This window comes from Pseudophryne corroboree, chromosome 3 (genome assembly GCF_028390025.1).
Source record: "Pseudophryne corroboree isolate aPseCor3 chromosome 3, aPseCor3.hap2, whole genome shotgun sequence".
Lineage (NCBI taxonomy): Eukaryota > Metazoa > Chordata > Amphibia > Anura > Myobatrachidae > Pseudophryne > Pseudophryne corroboree.
This window is the reverse complement of record NC_086446.1, coordinates 624,118,853-624,137,665: the sequence shown is the minus strand read 5'-3', so window position 1 is coordinate 624,137,665 and position 18,813 is coordinate 624,118,853. Positions and strand designations below refer to the sequence as shown.

General features: G+C 49.2%; 1 protein-coding gene across 3 annotated transcripts in view; it reads left to right on the top strand.

Annotated features, from left to right (window-relative positions):
* Window positions 1-18,813, top strand: part of KIF20B (kinesin family member 20B) — a 502,673-nt gene that overhangs the window by 410,555 nt on the left and 73,305 nt on the right. For all 3 annotated transcript variants that reach the window (XM_063961679.1, XM_063961680.1, XM_063961678.1), the window contains exon 27: window positions 17,768-17,944. In XM_063961679.1, the coding sequence (XP_063817749.1) occupies window positions 17,768-17,944 (177 nt within the window). The remainder of the gene's footprint in view (window positions 1-17,767; window positions 17,945-18,813) is intronic.

Below are 18,813 nucleotides of genomic sequence, written 5' to 3'. Positions count from 1 at the left end.
ATTACCTGAAGGATGCGGCGAGGGATGTTTGTCTTTTGGGATCAAGAGCACATGCCATGTCAATATCGGCTAGGAGGGCGTTGTGGATCCATCAATGGAATGCTGATGCCGACTCCAAGAGAGCTATGGAAGCTTTACCCTTCAAAGGTAATGTCTTGTTTGGGGACGGCTTGGCGGACCTGGTCTCTACCGCGACGGCGGGTAAGTCCTCTTTTCTTCCCTATGTTCCCACACAGCACAAAAAGGCACCGCATCAGCAGATGCAGTCCTTTCGTCCTAATAAATACAGGCGTGGAAAGGGTTCGTCCTTCCTCGCTTCAAAGGGTAAAGCAAGGGGTAGGAACTCGCCTGCCGTGTCAGGCGCCCAGGACCAAAAGTCCTCCCCTGCCTCTACCAAGTCCACCGCATGACGTTGGGGCTTCCCTGGGGGAGTCCGGACCGGTGGGGGGGGCGTCTCCGAGTCTTCAGTCAGGTCTGGATTAGTTCAGGCCTCGATCCTTGGGTCCTAGAGATTGTATCTCAGGGATACAAGCTGGAGTTTTGGGAGGTGCCCCCTCACCGGTTTTTCGTTTCGCCCTTACCAGCGTCTCTTCCGGACAGGGAGCTGGTGTTGGCAGCGATTCAAAAATTGTGTCATCAGAGGGTCATTGTTCCAGTTCCCCCGTCACAACGGGGGGAGGGGTTCTACTCGAGCCTATTTGTGGTGCCGAAACCGGACGGTTCGGTCAGACCGATTCTGAATTTAAAATCCCTCAATCCATACTTGAAAGTTTTCAAGTTCAAGATGGAATCTCTTCGAGCTGTGATTTCTAGCCTAGAAGGGGGGGATTGTATGGCGTCAGTCGACATAAAGGATGCCTACTTACACGTCCCGATATTTCCTTTGCAACAGGCCTTCCTTAGGTTTGCGATACAGGACTCTCATTACCAATTTCAAACGTTGCCGTTTGGCCTTTCCACGGCCCCGAGAGTGTTCACCAAGGTCATGTCGGAAATGATGGTTCTCCTTCGCAAGCAGGGGGTTTCAATTATCCCGTACTTGGACGATCTCCTGATAAAGGCGAGGTCCAAGGAAAGGTTGCTAAGGAGCAGTGGTGCAAGTGGGCGGGTATGGGTGGGTACGGCGTACCCGTAAGAATTTAGCCGTGGGTACGCCTTACCCACACCGACGGGCCGCCGCTGATGTGAGGGAAGGAGAGCGCAGCCTGTGCCTCTCCTTCCCCTCAGTCTCCGGCGGGTGTCATAGTTTAATTCAGCGCCGATCCGTGAGCCAATCAGAGCTCGCGGTGCGAGCTCTGATTGGCTCACGGATCGGCGCTGAATTAAACTGTGAGACACCCGCCGGAGACTGAGGGGAAGGAGAGGCACAGGCAGCGCTCTCCTTCCCTCACACAGGACAGCAGCGGTGAGCAGGGAAGGGGGGGGGGGCATGTTATACCTGGCACTGGGGGATATCTAGCACTGGGGGGGCATTTCTATCTGGCACTGGGGGATATCTGGCACTGGGGGGGCATTTCTATCTGGCACTGGGGGATATCTGGCACTGGGGGGGCATTTCTATCTGGCACTGGGGGATATCTGGCACTGGGGGGCATATATATCTGGCACTGGGGGGCATATATACCTGGCACTGGGGGATATCTGACACAGGGGGGCATGTATACCTGGCACTGGGGGATATCTGGCACAGGGGGGGCATGTATACCTGGCACTGGGGGATATCTGGCACTGGGGGGGGCATGTATACCTGGCACTGGGGGATGTCTGGCACTGGGGGCATATCTGGCACTGTAGGGGCATTTCTGTATCTGGCACGGGGGGCAATGTATATCTGACACAGTGGGATCATTTGTGTATCTGGCACTGTGGGGCAATGTGTATCTGGCACTGTGGGGCAATGTATATCTGGCACTGTGGGGCAACGTGTATCTGACACTGCGAGGCAATGTATATCTGGCACTCTGGGGGCATTTCTGTATCTGGCACTGTGGAGCAATGTGTATCTGGCACTGTTAGTCAATGTGTATCTGGCACTGTGGGGCAACGTGTATCTGGCACTATTGGGGTCATACGTGTATCTGCCCCTCCCCCATATGTGTATCACGCCCCAATTTTCATTGGCCACGCCCCATGTGGCATTTGGCCACACCCATTTTTTTGGAAGATGGTGGCGACGTACGAAGCCATTCCGATCGGCAGGTTTCATGCCCGGGTGTTTCAGTGGGGCTTGCTGAGCAAATGGTCCGGGTCTCACCTGCACATGCACCGGAAGATAAGTCTATCTCCCAGAGCCAGGATTTCCCTCCTGTGGTGGCTACAAGAGTCTCACCTTCTAGAGGGACGCCGGTTCGGTATCCTGGATTGGGTACTTCTGATGACAGATGCGAGTCTCCGGGGCTGGGGTGCAGTCACCCAAGGCAGGAACTTCCAGGGGAAATGGTCGTTCCAGGAAGCGGGTCTCCACATAAATGTTCTCGAGTTAAAAGCCATTTACAACGGCCTGCTACAGGCAAGAAGCCTACTTCAGGGTCGACCTGTCCTGGTACAGTCAGACAACGTCACAGCGGTGGCACATATCAACCGTCATGGCGGAACAAGGAGCAGAGCGGCAATGGCGGAGGCCACAAGAATCCTTCGCTGGGCGGAACAACACCTGAGCGCCCTGTCAGCAGTCTTCCTTCCGGGAGTAGACAACTGAGAAGCAGACTTCCTCAGCAGACACGATCTCCATCCGGTAGAGTGGGCTCTTCATCAAGAGGTGTTTGCAGACGTGACAAAGCGTTGGGGACTCCCTCTGATAGACATGATGGCGTCTCGTCTCAACAAGAAGCTTCCGAGGTATTGTTCCAGGTCAAAGGACCCCCAAGCCAGTGCGGTAGATGCCCTGGTGTCTCCGTGGGTGTTCAAGTCGGTGTATGTGTTCCCTCCACTTCCTCTCATTCCAAAGGTACTGGGGATCATTCGGCGAGCAAAGGTTCAGGCGATTCTCGTAGTTCCAGATTGGCCAAGAAGGGCCTGGTATCCGGACCTTCAGGAATTACTAGTGGAAGACCCTTGGCCGCTTCCTCTAAGATAGGACCTGTTGTTGCAGGGTCCATGCGTGTTTCCAGACTTACCGCGGCTGCGTTTGACGGCATGGAAGTTGAGCGCCAGATCTTAGCTCGTAAAGGTATTCCAGGAGAGGTCATACCTACTCTCCTCAGGGCTAGGAAGGAGGTTACGGCGAAGCATTATCACCGTATAAGGCTCCTGCGGAAGAATTTAATTTGGGCCGTTTTCTCCACTTTTTGCAGGCTGGTGTGGATGCAGGCCTGAAGTTGGGCTCCATCAAGCTGCAGATTTCGGCATTGTCTATTTTCTTTCAAAGAGAACTGGCGGCCCTCCCAGAGGTTCAGACGTTCGTGAAGGGAGTTTTGCATATCAATCCTCCGTTTGTGCCTCCGTTTGTGCCTCCTGTGGCTCCATGGGATCTGGACGTGGTCTTACAGTTTCTCATGTCTTCCTGGTTTGAGCCTTTGCGTAAGGTTGAGTTGAACTTTCTCACCTGGAAGGTAGTCATGTTGTTGGCACTGGCTTCTGCCAGGCGGGTGTCTGAGTTGGCGGCCTTATCTCATAAAAGCCCGTACTTGGTCTTTCGTTCGGATAGGGCAGGATTGAGGACTCGTCAACAATTTTTACCAAAGGTGGTCTCCTCGTTTCACATTAATCAACCTATTGTGGTACCGGTGGCCAGGGATGCTGGGTCAGTTCTCAGGTCTCTGGATGTAGTGAGGGCGTTGAAGATCTACGTCGCCCGTACGGCAGTTGCCAGGAAAACTGAGGCACTGTTTGTCCTGTACGCTTCCAACAAGATTGGTCATCCCGCTTCAAAACAGACTATTGCACGCTGGATTTGTAGTACGATTCAGCAGGCTCATTCTTCGGCCGGATTACCGGTGCCGTAGTCTGTGAAAGCCCATTCTACCAGGAAGGTGGGCTCGTCTTGGGCGGCTGCCCGAGGCGTCTTGGCTCTACAGCTCTGCCGAGCGGCTACTTGGTCGGGTTCAAACACGTTTGCCAAGTTCTATAAGTTTGATACCCTGGCTGATGAGGACCTTGTGTTTGCTCAGTCGGTGCTGCAGAGTCGTCTGCACTCTCCTGCCCGGTCTGGAGCCTTGGTATAAACCCCATGGTCTTTTTGGAGTCCCCAGCATCCTCTAGGACGTAAGAGAAAATAGGATTTTGGTACTTACCAATAAATCCTTTTCTCCTAGTCCGTAGAGCAGGCATTCCCAACCGCGGTCCTCAAGGCACACCAACAGTGCAGGTTTTAGTGATATCCAGGCTTCAGCACAGATGGTTAAATCAAAATAACTGAGGTACTAATTAAGTCACCTGTGTTCAAGCCTGGATATCACTAAAACCAGGACTGTTAGTGTGCCTTGAGGACCGCGGTTGGGAAACACTGCCGTAGAGGATGCTGGGCGCCCATCCCAGTGCGGACTGTTTCTTGTAGTGTTCTTTTGTCGGTTCACTTAGTTTATACACGGGTTGTGTATTTCTGGTTTCAGCTTGTTGCTGTTGTTTTTTCATACTGTTCTCTGGTTTACTGTTACTCCGGTTGTACGGTATGGTTGTGGTGTGGGCTGGTATGTTTGTAGCTCTTTAGTTTACACAAAAATCCTTTCGTCGAAATGTCCGTCTCTCCTGGGCACAGTTCCTATAACTGAGGTCTGGAGGAGGGGCATAGAGGGAGGAGCCAGTTCACACCCAGTCTTAAGTCTTTTCAGTGTGCCCAAGCTCTTGCGGATCCCGTCTATACCCCATGGTCCTTTTGGAGTCCCCAGCATCCTCTACGGACTAGGAGAAAAGGATTTACCAGTAAGTACCAAAATCCTATTTTTTTTACACACTTTCCCATTTTCACCTGAAGGTAGGAAATTCTGGGAAGAACCCTGTCAAAAAAGGCGGTGCTGCCTGCCCCGGGCTTCTTTACCATAAAGGACCCTGGGGACAGAAAAATAGAGACTACACTAAAGTCTATCAACACAGCAGCAGGTGTATCGCACAGGCCGGTCATAATTCAATATTGTGTAGTGCTGACGTCAGCAGCCTCTACACCTGCATACCTCATGATGAGGGTGTAAAGGCAGTTGAGGAACTGATTATGGATAACCCACGGTATACAGGACCACCAATTGATTTGTTCTTGAAACTGCTTACACTGGTCCTTACAAGAAATTATTTTATGTATAAGGGTAATACTACCTATAGCGGGCAAGGTGTGCGATGGGGTCCAATGTGGCCCCATCGTGCGCCAATGCCTATATGTATATGGTAGAGCATAATATTTTCTACTCCAGCCCTGAAATTAAGCAACAACTGAGGTTGCTGGATGACCCATGCCATTCACACGTGGGCTTCTCAAATTCAGAAGGGCCTCTCCGGGGATATGCCTCTGGTCACTACGGTGACTCTCCTGAAGCACATTCAGGACACTGCACACGTCCTGTGTGACTCGCTCAAGAAGACGGGCAATATTAATGGTAGGAACTCTGCCATGGTAGTGTCGGCGCGCAGGGCCTTGTGGTTGCGTCAATGGATAGCGGACGCAGAGTCCGAGCGCAGTGTGGATTCTCTCCCATTTTTTGGGGAATGGCTCTTTGGGGTTGAATTGGATACATGGATTTCTAAAGTTACTGTGGGGAAATCCATGTTTCTCCCCTCTGGAGCCCCTCTGACTAGACGTTCCTACCAGGGGCCGTATGTTCAGTCCTTTCGGTCTAAGAAATTTCAATCTTGGGCCAGAGGTGCCTCCAATGCGGCTAGAGGCACCAGAGGTAAGGCAAGACGACCTGCGAACACTGGTTCATAGGAACAGAGCACCAGTTCTGCTTCCACACTGTCCTCAGCATGATGGTGCCCACCCACCCCGAGGGGATCTCGAGGTGGGGAGCTCTACTGCGTCACTTCAGCTGCATCTAGGAAAGCTCCTGCCAGGATACCTGGGTAAGGGACCTCATTTCTCAGGGCTACAAGCTGGAGTTCGACGGTGTTCCTCCCCAACAATTTTTCAAATCAAGCTTGCCAGCTTTGGAAGATACGCAAGTTACGTTGCAACAGGCCATCCAGAAGTTGGTCCAGTCCCACGTCATTGTTCCAGTACCAATACAACAACGGGAAAAGGGTTATTACTCCAACCTGTTTGTGGTACTGAAGCCGGACGGTTCGGTAAGGCCCATTTTGCATCTAATGACCTTGAACCCTTATCTCAGGGTTTTCAAGTTCAAAATGAAATCCTTAAGAGCAGTGATTGCGGGCCTGGAAGAACAGGAATTCATGGTTTTCCTGGATATCAAGGACGCCTACCTTCATATTCCAATTTGGCCACCTCATCAGGCTTATCTGAGGTCTGCCCTGCTGGACGATCACTACCAGTTCCAGGCACTACCCTTCAGCCTGTCCACAGCTTCGAGGGTATTCGCTAAGATAATGGCGGAGATGAGGTTCCAGCTCCGGGTCCATGGATCAATGTTGTCCCTTACCTGGACGATCTCCTGATAATGGCAAGATCCAGGGAGCTTTTATTGCTCCATATCGACCGCACTATCCAACTTCTGTCACACCATGGGTGGATTCTCAATTTACAGAAGTCCCACCTGGAGCCAACTCAGCGGCTCCTGTTCCTGGGGATGTTACTGTATACTGTGGCCCAGAAGGTGTTCCTCCCGGAGGACTAGGCGAGAACACTTCAGGAGATGGTCCGCATGGTACTCCGACCTGCTTGGGTATCGGGTCTGGGACTCAGGGTCGACAACAAAAAGGTCGACACACCTTAGGTCGACGCCAATTGGTCGACACACCTAAGGTCGGCATGGACAAAAGGTCGACAGGAACAAGGTCAACATGGAAAAAGGTCGACATGAGTTTTTTATGTTTTTTTGGTGTCGTTTTCTTCGTAGAGTGACCGGGAACCCCAATTAGTGCACCGCGTTCGCTCGCCATGCTTCGGGCATGGTGCCTTCGCTTCGCTCGGGACAGATTACCGTTCCAATCGTAGTCCACGTGGATCGTTAAGTATGAAAAGGTTTTAAAAAAAATAGTGAAAAACTCATGTCGACCTTGTTCCATGTCGACCTTGTTCCTGTCGACATTTTGTCCATGTCGACCAATTGGCGTCGACCTAAGGTGTGTCGACCTTTTTGTTGTCGACCTGGAGTCCGGATACCTCGAGTATCTATCCATCTTTGCATAAGATTGTTGGGGAAAATTATTGCCTCATACGAGGCGATCCAATATGGAAGGTCCATGCCAGAACATTTCAATTGGATCTCCTGAGCAAGTGGTCCGAATCACATCTACAGATGCACCGGATAATTCAGCTGTCACCTCAGACCAGGATTTTCCTCCTGTGGTGGCTGCAGTCACCTGGAAGGCCGGAGTTTCGGGATTCAGGATTGGATCCTCCTCACGACGGATGCGAGTCTGAGAGGATGGGGAGCTATCACCCAATGGGCTCAGTTCCAGGGCAGGTGGTCAGCCCACGAAGCCCTCCTTCCGATCAACATTCTTGAACTTCGGACGATATATAATGCTCTGCTTCAGGCGCCTCCTCTACTCAAAGATCACGCGATCCAGGTACAGTCAGTCAATGCCACAGCAGTGGCGTACATCAATCAGCAAGGAGGGACAAAAAGTAGAGCCTGCATGCGAGAGGTGTCAATGATACTCCTCTGGGTGGAAAGAAACGCAAGAGCAATGTCAGCAATCTTCATTCCGGAAGGGGACAACTGGGAAGCAGACTTCTTGAGTCGTCACGATCTCCACCCGGGGGAGTGGGGGCTCCACTATCTGGTGTTTCAGCAGAATGTCTACCGGTGGGGCTGCCCACAAATAGACATAATGGCTTCTCGACTCATCAAGAAGCTTCACTGGTATTGCTCATGAACCAGGGACCCTCAGGCGAGGGCAGTGGACGCACTGACGTCGCCTTGGCCTTACGAGCTGGTCTACCTGTTTCCTTTAATTCCATTGCTCCCAAGGGTGCTCAAGCGAATCCGAAATCAAGGAGTCTAGGTAATTCTGATTACCCCGGATTGGCCTCGGAGGGCGTGGTACACGGATCTTGTGGACATGTCCGTCGTAGACCCTTGGCCTCTACCACAAATAAGAGATCTTCTTCAACAAGGACTGTTCGTCTACTCGGACTTACAACGACTTTGTTTGACGGCATGGAGGTTGAGCGGAACATCCTAGCTCACAAGGGCCTTTCCCAAAGAGTCATTGCTACTATAGTTCAAGCCAGGAAACCTGTGATGTCAAAACACTATCATCATGTCTGAAGGCGATTTGTCTCTTGGTGCGAGGAACGCTCGTATCTGCCTGCGGAGTTCCACTTGGGACGTTTCCTCCATTTCCTGCAAGCTGGTGTGGATAAGGGCTTATGCCTGGGTTCCATTAAAGTCCAGATTTTGTCCCTCTCAATTTTCTTCCAGAAGAAATTGGCAGTATTGCCAGAAGTGCAGACCTTCTTGCAAGGAGTACTTCACATTCAACCTCTTTTTGTGCCGTTTGAATGTAGTGTTGGAATCGTTACAGTCCTCCTGGTTTGAACCTCTGATGACAGTAGAAGACAAATACCTCACGTTGAAGATGGTGATGTTACTGGCCCTGGCTTCTGCTAGACATGTCTCAGAATTGGGGCCCTTATTGTGTAAAAGTCCATACTTGGACTTTTACGAGGACAGAGCGGAGCTCAGGACTAGGCAGCAGTTCCTGCTGAAGGTTGTCTCGGCATTCCACTTGAATCAACCTATTGTGGTTCCATGAAGTTCTGGCACTTCTGCTCCTCCGGAGGCATTGGATGCTGTGCGAGCCTAGAAGATCTTTGTCAAGCGAACGGCTCGGATCAGAAAGACAGATTCCTTGTTTGTGCTCTATGATGCGCAGAAAAAGGGTTGTCCTGCTTCGAAGCTGTCCATTGCTCGTTGGCTTAGACTTACCATTCAACAGGCCTATGTGTCGGCAGCCTTACCTGTTCTTAAGTCTCTGAAGGCCCACTCTACAAGATCAGTGGGCTCTTCCTGGGCGGCAGTCCGTGGAGTCTCGGCCTTGCAACTATGCCGAGCTGCTACCTGGTCGGGGAAGAACACCTTTATGAAATTCTACATGTTTGATACCCTGGCCAAAGAGGATACCCTGTTTGGGCAGGCGGTGCTGCAGAAGTCTCCGCACATTCCCGCCCATGCTGGAAGCTTTGGGACATCCCCATCGTACTAAGTCTCCTCAATATCCCTTATGGATGCTAGAGAAAATAAGATTTCTCTTACGTCCTAGAGGATGCTGGGGACTCCGTAAGGACCATGGGGTATAGACAGTCTCCGCAGGAGGCATGGGCACTATAAAGAACTTTAGATGGGTGTGCACTGGCTCCTCCCTCTATGCCCCTCCTCCAGACCTCAGTTAGATCATGTGCCCAGAGGAGACTGGGTGCATTACAGGGGAGCTCTCCTGAGTTTCTCTGAAAAAGACTTAAAAGACGTTTTTTATTTTCAGGGAGCACTGCTGGCAACAGGATCCCTGAATCGTGGGACTGAGGGGAGAGAAGCAGACCTACTTAAATGATAGGCTCTGCTTCTTGGGCTACTGGACACCATTAGCTCCAGAGGGTCGGAACGCAGGTCTCACCCTCGCCGTTCGTCCCGGAGCCGCGCCGCCGTCCCCCTCACAGAGCCGGAAGATAGAAGCCGGGTGAGTATCAGAAGAAAGAAGACTTCAAAGGCGGCTGAAGACTTCAGATCTTCTCTGAGGTAACGCTGCGCGCCATTGCTCCCACACGCACACACACACAGCGGGCACTGAAGGGCGCAGGAGGGGGCGCCCTGGGCAGCAATATTAAACTTCTTGGGACTGGATAAAGTATATAGATATACTGGCGAGGCAGTATATAAGATAATCCCCCGCCAGTATTTTGAATTTGAGCGGGACCGCCGCTGAGGGGGCCGGGGCTTGATCCTCCAGCACTAACCAGCACCATTTTCTCCACAGCACACTGCAGAGAAGCTGGCTCCCAGGATTCTCCCCTGCTGAACACTGTGACAGAGGGCAAAAAAGAGGGGGGGGGGGGCACATTAGATTGGCGCAGTGAGTGTATATACATATATTTGTTTAAAAGCGCTGTTTAACTGGGAATTCTGTTTCCAGAGTCAGGTGGCGCTGGGTGTGTGCTGGCATACTCTCTCACTGTCTCTCCAAAGGGCCTTAGTGGGGAATTGTCTCCATATAAATATATCCCAGAGTGTGTGGGGGTGTCAGTACGTGTGTGTCGGCATGTCTGAAGCGGAAGGCTCATCTAAGGAAGAGGTGGAGCAAATGATTGTGGTGTCGCCGTCGGCAACACCAACACCGGATTGGTTGGACATGTGGAATGTTTTAAATGTAAATGTGTCTTTATTACATAAGAGATTGGACAAAGCAGAGTCCAGGGATAGAACAGGGAGTCAATCCATGGCTTTGACTGTGTCACAGGGCCCTTCAGGGTCTCAGAAACGTCCCCTGTCCCAAGTAGCAGACTCTGATACCGACACGGATTCTGACTCCAGTGTCGACTACGATGATGCGAAGTTACACCCAAGGGTGGCCAAAAGTATTCATTACATGATTATTGCAATAAAGGATGTTTTACATATCACAGATGACCCCTCTGTCCCTGACACGAGGGTACACATGTTTAAGGAAAAGAAACCTGAGGTAACCTTTCCCCCATCTCATGCGCTGAACGCGTTATTTGAAAAGGCTTGGGAAACTCCAGACAAGAAACTGCAGATTCCCAAAAGAATTCTTTTGGCGTATCCTTTCCCTGCGCAGGACAGGTTACGGTGGGAATTCTCGCCCAGAGTCGACAAGGCGTTAACGCGCTTGTCAAAAAAGGTGGCGCTGCCGTCTCCAGACACAGCAGCCCTCAAGGATCCTGCTGATCGCAGACAGGAAACTACATTAAAATCAATTTATACACATACGGGTGCTTTGCTCAGACCGGCAATAGCATCGGCTTGGGTTTGTAGCGCGGTAGCAGCTTAGACAGATACCTTGTCAGCTGACATTGATACCCTAGATAGGGATACCATTTTATTGACCTTAGGTCATATTAAAGACGCAGTCTTGTATATGAGACGCTCAGAGAGACGTTGGGCTACTAGGTTCAAGAGCCAACGCCATGGCGATTTCTGCTAGGCGACCCCTGTGGACCCGCCAATGGACGGGTGATGCCGACTCAAAGAAGCATATGGAAGTTTTACCTTACAAAGGTGAGGATTTATTTGGGGAAGGTCTCGCGGACCTGGTTTCCACAGCTACCGCGGTTAAATGTACCTTTTTACGTTTCCCCACAGCTAAAGAAAACGACGCAATATCAGATGCAGTCCTTTCGGTCGTATAAGTCCAGAAGAGGTCAGGGCTCTTCCTTCCTCGCCAGAGGTAAGGGTAGAGGGAAAAGACTGCCGGCTACGGCTAGTTCCCAGGAGCAGAAGTCCTTCCCGGCTTCTACTAAATCCACCGCATGACGCTGGGGCTCCACTGAGGGAGTCTGCACCGGTGGGAGCACGTCTTCGACTCTTCAGCCACGTCTGGGTTTAGTCAGACGTGGATCCTTGGGCAATGGAAATTGTATCCCAAGGTTACAAGCTGGAATTCGAATATGTGCCTCCTCGACGGGTTTTTCAAATCGGCTTTACCAGCTTCTTCCCCAGAAAGGGAGATAGTTTTAGCGGCAATTAAAAAATTGTGTCAACAACAAGTGGTTGTCGAGGTTCCCTGGGTTCGACAGGGAAAAGGGTACTATTCAACCCTATTTGTGGTCCCAAAATCGGATGGCTCGGTCAGACCCATTCTAAATTTAAAATCCCTAAACCTGTACTTGAAAAAGTTCAGATTCAAGATGGAATCGCTCTGGGCAGTAATCTCCAGCCTGGAAGGGGGGGATTTTATGGTGTCACTGGACATAAAGGATGCATACCTTCATGTCCCCATATATCCCCCTCATCAGGCGTACCTGAGATTCGCTGTACAGGACTGTCATTAGCAGTTTCAGACGTTGCCGTTTGGGCTTTCCACGGCCCCGAGGATTTTCACCAAGGTAATGGCGGAAATGATGGTGCTCCTGCGCCGGCGGGGAGTCACAATTATCCCGTACTTGGATGATCTCCTGATAAAAGCGAGATCGAGAGATCGAGAGGTCAGTTGCTGAAAAGCGTGGCGCTCTCCCTGGGAGTGCTGCAGCAACATGGCTGGATTCTAAATCTACCAAAGTCACAGTTTGTTCCAACAACTCGGCTATCGTTCTTAGGCATGATTCTGGACACTGAACAAAAGAGGGTTTTTCTCCCAACGGAAAAAGCCCAGGAACTCCAGAACATGGTCAGAGACCTGTTAAAACCTAAAAGAGTGTCGGTCCATCAATGCACTCGAGTACTGGGGAAAATGGTGGCGACCTACGAGGCCACCCCCTTCGGCAGGTTTCATGCGAGGACGTTTCAGTGGGACCTTCTGTACAAGTGATCCGGGTCCCATCTCCAAATTCATCAGAAAATAAGCCTGTCCCCCAGGGCCAGGGTGTCTCTCCTGTGGTGGTTGCAGAGTGCTCATCTTCTAGAGGGTCGCAGGTTCGGCATTCAAGACTGGTTTCTGGTGACCATGGACGCGAGCCTCCGAGGTTGGGGAGCAGTCACACAAGGAAGAAACTTTCAGGGGATATGGTTAAGCCAGGAGGCTTGTCTACACATCAACGTACTGGAATTGAGGGCCATATACAATGACCTACGTCAATCGGAGAATCTTCTTCGCGACCTACCGGTTCTGATTCAATCAGACAACGTCACAGCCGTGGCTCATGTAAACCACCAAGGCGGAACAAGAAGCAGAATGGCAATGGCGGAAGCCACTAGGATTCTGCGCTGGGCGGAAAATCACATAAGCGCTTTGGCAGCAGTCTTCATTCCGGGAGTGGACAACTGGGAAGCAGACTTCCTCAGCAGACACGATCTCCATCCAGGAGAGTGGGGACTTCATCAAGAAGTTTTTGCAGAGATAACAAGTCAGTGGGGACTTCCTCAAATAGACATGATGGCTTCACGCCTCAACAAGAAGCTTCGGAGGTATTGTGCCAGGTCAAGGGACCCTCAGGCAGTAGCAGTGGACGCCCTGGTGACACCGTGGTTGTTTCAGTCGGTCTATGTGTTCCCTCCTCTTCCACTCATCTCAAAGATATTGAGAATCATAAGACGAAAAAGAGTGCAGACAGTACTCATTGTTCCAGATTGGCCTCGAAGGGCCTGGTATTCAGATCTTCAGGAAATGCTCACAGAAGATCCGTGGCCTCTTCCTCTCAGAGAGGACCTGTTGCAACAGGGGCCCTGCGTGTTCCAAGACCTACCGCGGTTACGTTTGACGGCATGGCGGTTGAACACCGAATCCTAGCTGGGAAAGGCATTCCGGAAGAAGTCATCCCTACTCTGATAAAGGCTAGGAAGGAAGTGACGGCTAAACATTATCACTGTATCTGGAGAAAGTATGTATCTTGGTGTGAATCCAAGAATGCTCCTACGGAAGATTTCCATATGGGCCGTTTTCTCCACTTTCTACAGACAGTATAGATATGGGCCTAAAATTAGGTTCCATTAAGGTACAGATTTAGGCCCTATCAATTTTCTTTCAGAAGGAATTGGCTTCTCTCCCAGAAGTCCAGACTTTTGTAAAGGGAGTGCTGCACATACAGCCTCCTTTTGTGCCTCCAGTGGCACCATGGGACCTTAACGTGGTGTTACAGTTCCTAAAATCTCACTGGTTTGAACCTCTTCAAACGGTTGAGTTAAGGTTTTTCACTTGGAAGGTGGTCATGTTGTTGGCCTTGGCATCTGCAAGGCGGGTGTCCGAATTGGCGGCTTTGTCGCACGAAAGCCCCTATCTGATTTTCCATGTGGATAGAGCAGAATTAAGGACTCGTCCTCAATTTTTGCCTAAGGTGGTTTCATCGTTTCACATGAACCAACCTATTGTGGTACCTGTGGCTACGAATGACTTGGAGGATTCCAAGTCCCTGGATGTAGTCAGGGCCTTAAAAATGTATGTAGCCAGGACGGTTTGGCTTAGGAAAACAGAGGCACTGTTTGTCCTGTATGCAGCCAACAAGGTTGGCGCTCCTGCTTCTAAGCAGACTATTGCTCGCTGGATCTGTAACACGACCCCTGAGGGCTGTGGTTACTGCTTGTCCGTGAAGGAGCCTCCATATTCTCCACAACATCTTGCTTAAACTCAAAGTCTCCCCACTGCTGGCGTCTGACGAGACGATACATCTCTACACTTCACCGCTGTGCTTGAAAAGCCCCGTCAGCAGACCGACTGTTGTGAACGTGCGGCGCCTCCTCTAAACATCTCTAAGAGGCACACGTCAGCCGCCCGCAGTCTATGCTGCAAACAACCATCGACGGGAATCAGCAGAGACCAGCTATTATGGGTGAGACCAGTGCCTCGTAAAACGAGGAATCTTACAACAAATACAAAGTATCATTTACAAAAGTTGTGGGACGTCCTTTTATCCCTCAAATCTTATTAAATTGGAGGACTTCCTGACTACAAAATTGGACTGCAGGACTGCATTTTTTATATGAGCTAATCAGCTGATTTATATATTCATTTTATTTTTATTATTGTGGTATATGTTACCTTGTAATTATCAGGTAAATTGGCAATTCTGTGGTAATTAATTTTCTTTTAAAAAAATTATTTTTAAAAATTAAATAAAATATTTTCTATTAATATATCACTAGCGCTCCTTAGTGTTTCTATTGAAATTCAATCCATTTCCTAGTGTATAAGGCATCCAGCTGCCACGTAGGAGCTGCTCCATAAACAAATTTTGATTGGTACATTTTAATAACTATATTATTGGAATAGCGCCCGATTAAGCAAAGTATTGTATACATTGTATGCCGTTTCATAAATTCGGTAAAGGCCCATTCCACTAGGAAGGTGGGCTCTTCTTGGGCGGCTGCCCGAGGCATCTTGGCGTTACAGCTTTGCCGAGCGGCGACTTGGTCGGGTTCAAACACTTTTGCAAGATTCTACAAGTTTGATACCATGGCTGATGAGGACCTTATGTTTGCTCAATCGGTGCTGCAGAGTCATCCGCACTCTCCCGCCCGGTCTGGAGCTTTGAAATAATCCCCATGGTCCTTACGGAGTCCCCAGCATCCTCTAGGACGTAAGAGAAAATAAGATTTTAAACCTACCGGTAAATCTTTTTCTCCTAGGCGCCCGTCCCAGTGCGGACATTTTTCTGCAAGGCTTGTATATAGTTATTGCTTACATAAGGGTTATGTTACAGTTGAGGTCAGTCTTTGGCTGATGCTGTTTTGTTCATACTGTTAACTGGTGGCGTATATTCCATGTTATACGGTGTGGATGGTGTGGGCTGGTATGAATCTTGCCCTTAGATTAACAAAAATCCTTTCCTCGTACTGTCCGTCTCCTCTAAGCACAGTTCTCTAGCTGAGGTCTGGAGGAGGGGCATAGAGGGAGGAGTCAGTGCACACCCATCTAAAGTTCTTTGTAGTGCCCATGTCCCCTGCGGAGCCCGTCTATACCCCATGGTCCTTACGGAGTCCCCAGCATCCTCTACGGACTAGGAGAAAAATCTTATTTTTAATTACCTACCGGTAAATAATTTTCTCATAGTCCATAAGGGTTATTGGGCGCCCACCCCAGTGCGTTGACTTTTCTGCAGGTTCTCTTGTCTGGTTACCTGTTTAGCTGTTGCTGTTTGTTGTTTCCAGCCATTGCTGGTTGTTTTATGTTTGTGGTGTGCAGGTGTGTAAATCTCACCATTCATTGTTATGTTCCTTCTCTCAAGTATGTCCTTTCTCCTTTGGGCACTGTTTTACCTATAACTGCCTGTAGGAGGGGGCATAGAGGGGAGGAGCCAGCTCACCCAGTGAAGAAATTTAAAGTGCACCAGCTCTTTTGGACCCCATCTAGTTCCCCATCGTACTAAGTCTCCCCAATATCCCTTATGGACTACAAGAAAAGGTTTTACTGGTAGGTAATTAAAATCCTACTTTTTTCCTAGATTTATCACAGGCTTTGCCAGCAAGTATTATCGGGCAAATTCCATTTTCACTCTATTCAAATTGAAATGCCCAATAAAATGGAGCACAAATAAAGACGAAAAGTTAAATTATCGGGCAATGATTGCGAAACGTTAGCATTTAGAAAAAAACGGCATTACGCCTGCAGTTGAATTCTCCCCTAAATGTGAGTCCTAGTGAAGTAAGCAGGTCATACTTTGTGCGTTATAACAAAGGTATTTTGCTTAAAGTGCCCTAACACTAAAGATATAGACATTGGGGGTCATTCCGAGTTGATCATTTGCTAGCTACTTTTAGCAGCCGTGCAAACACACAGTAGCCGCCCACGGGGAAGTGTATTTTCGCTTTGCAAGTGTGCGAATGCCTTTGCAGCTGAGTGCAGCAAAAACATTTTGTGCAGTTTCAGAGTAGCTCTGGACTTACTCAAGTCTTGCGATCACTTCAGTCTTTTTGGTGCCGGAATTGACATCAGACACCCGCCCTGCAAACGCCTGGACACGCCTGCGTTTTCCCAATCACTCCCAGAAAACGGTCAGTTGACACCCATAGACGCCCTCTTTTTGTCAATCACCTTGCGTTCGGCTGTGCGAATGGATTCTTCGCTAAATCCATCGCCCAGCACCGATCCTCTTTGTACCCGTACGACGTGCCTGTGCATTGCGGTGCATGCGCAGTTTTGCCAGTTTTTTACCTGATCGCTGCGCTGCAAAAATCAGCAGCGAGCGATCAATTCGGAATGACCCCCCTAGTCCAATGTAAAGTTGTTGTTGTTCACCCTCCTGGACCTTGACTAGTTGAGAAGAAGGTGGTACAGTATGTTCATGTCTAGTCATAATGTTCTGATTTGGGGGACTATTCATGAAGCAGAGAAGTGAGCCAGTGGAGAGTTGCCCATGGCAACCAGTCAGCTGCTCCGTACAATTGTATAGTATGCAAATTATACATTTTACTTCAATGCTGACTGTTTGCCATGGGCAACTTCTCCACTGGCTCACTTCTCAACACTTTTTACCGCTTAATGAATAGACCTCTTAATTGCCTGTTGAAGTTATAATTTAAAGACTTAACAAATTTCAGTTTTGTTTTATTTTCTTGGTTTTGGATTTTTAATACATACCATACTTAGGGTGTTGCTTCAGCTGTGTTAATTACTTGTAACTTTATTTCCATAACCGCAAACTGATCTGTACTCGTGTAAGCAGGTTATGTAATGGAAGGGTGGAAATTACTTTTTTTTTCTTTTTTCTTTTTTTCTTTATAAGGAAATGCCAGCCCCTATTAAACAGACCTGTGTGAAGCGAGCACATTCAAGTGCACCGAAATATGCTGCGCTATACAAGAAACTGTTAATAAATAAATAATACATTGCAGGGGTCATACACGTTTCAGTTGCATCTCTGCTGAAGGGTTACTGAACGTTCTCACCCTCCCAGTAAAACTGGTTATATCCCCAACTCTGTCAACTAATGTAACATAGAAGAAACAAGTTTTCCCATTTAACTTTATTGAATGGGCCATTAACATATTGGCAACAGTGTTTACATCCTAGTAAAACCCCTATTACATAATTCTGGTAAGGTTTCTTTATTATATATGGCTGTAATGTATTTGAAACTTCTAACCAACACTGCTCCCATATCTTTTTCCAGGAACAACTCTCCACACAACTGTCTGAGAAAAACAGCACGCTTCAAAAGTGGCGGGAGGAACGGGACAGCCTCCTGTCAGCACTGGAACAGCAGCTAAAAGGCTTACTTACCAGCAATGCAGAGAAGGACAGAAAGATTGAAAATATGGAAAAAGCTATCAACGCAAACACAGGAGGGGTGAGATACTCTCTCAGGATCTTATGTTCTCTATCCAGGTCTTATTGCGGCTAGGTAGGCCTCGCGTTAAGCAGTGTCTGCCAGGTCAGAGAAGACCCCCAGCAACTGGTCTCATAGGTGTGCTAACCTGTAACGTCATTACTGGAATTAAGGGGACCTTGTACATTAACCTTCCTAATCTGGTGTTTGCATAATCTAACATGAGGTTCTTTATTAGTGACCGCCAAGGTTATATGGGAAGCGGTCCGTTTACATACATTCAAAATACCGACAACCATTGACCGACGGTCAAAATACAGACAAGATCAAAATACTGACATTTAAAATGTTGACAGGTCAAAAAATGGACATTTTTTTTTCATGATTTCTCTAACGTCCTAGTGGATGCTGGGGACTCCGTAAGGACCATGGAGAATAGACGAGCTCCGCAGGAGACATGGGCACTTTAAGAAAGAATTTAGATTCTGGAGTGCTCTGGCTCCTCCCTCTATGTTCCTCCTCCAGACCTCAGTTTGAATCTGTGCCCGGACGAGCTGGGTGCTGTTTAGTGAGCTCTCCTGAGCTTGCTGTAAGAAAGTATTTTGTTAGGTTTTTTTTTATTTTCAGGGAGCTCTGCTGGCAACAGACTCCCTGCATCGTGGGACAGAGGGGAGAGAAGCAGCCCTACTCTCTGAAGATAGGTCCTGCTTCTTAGGCTACTGGACACCATTAGCTCCAGAGGGATCGTACACAGGATCTCACCCTCGTCGTCCGATCCCAGAGCCGCGCCGCCGTCCCGCTCGCAGAGCCGGTAGACAGAAGCCGGGTGAGCATAAGAAGCAAGAAGACTTCGAAATCGGCGGCAGAAGACTCCTGTCTTCACTGAGGTA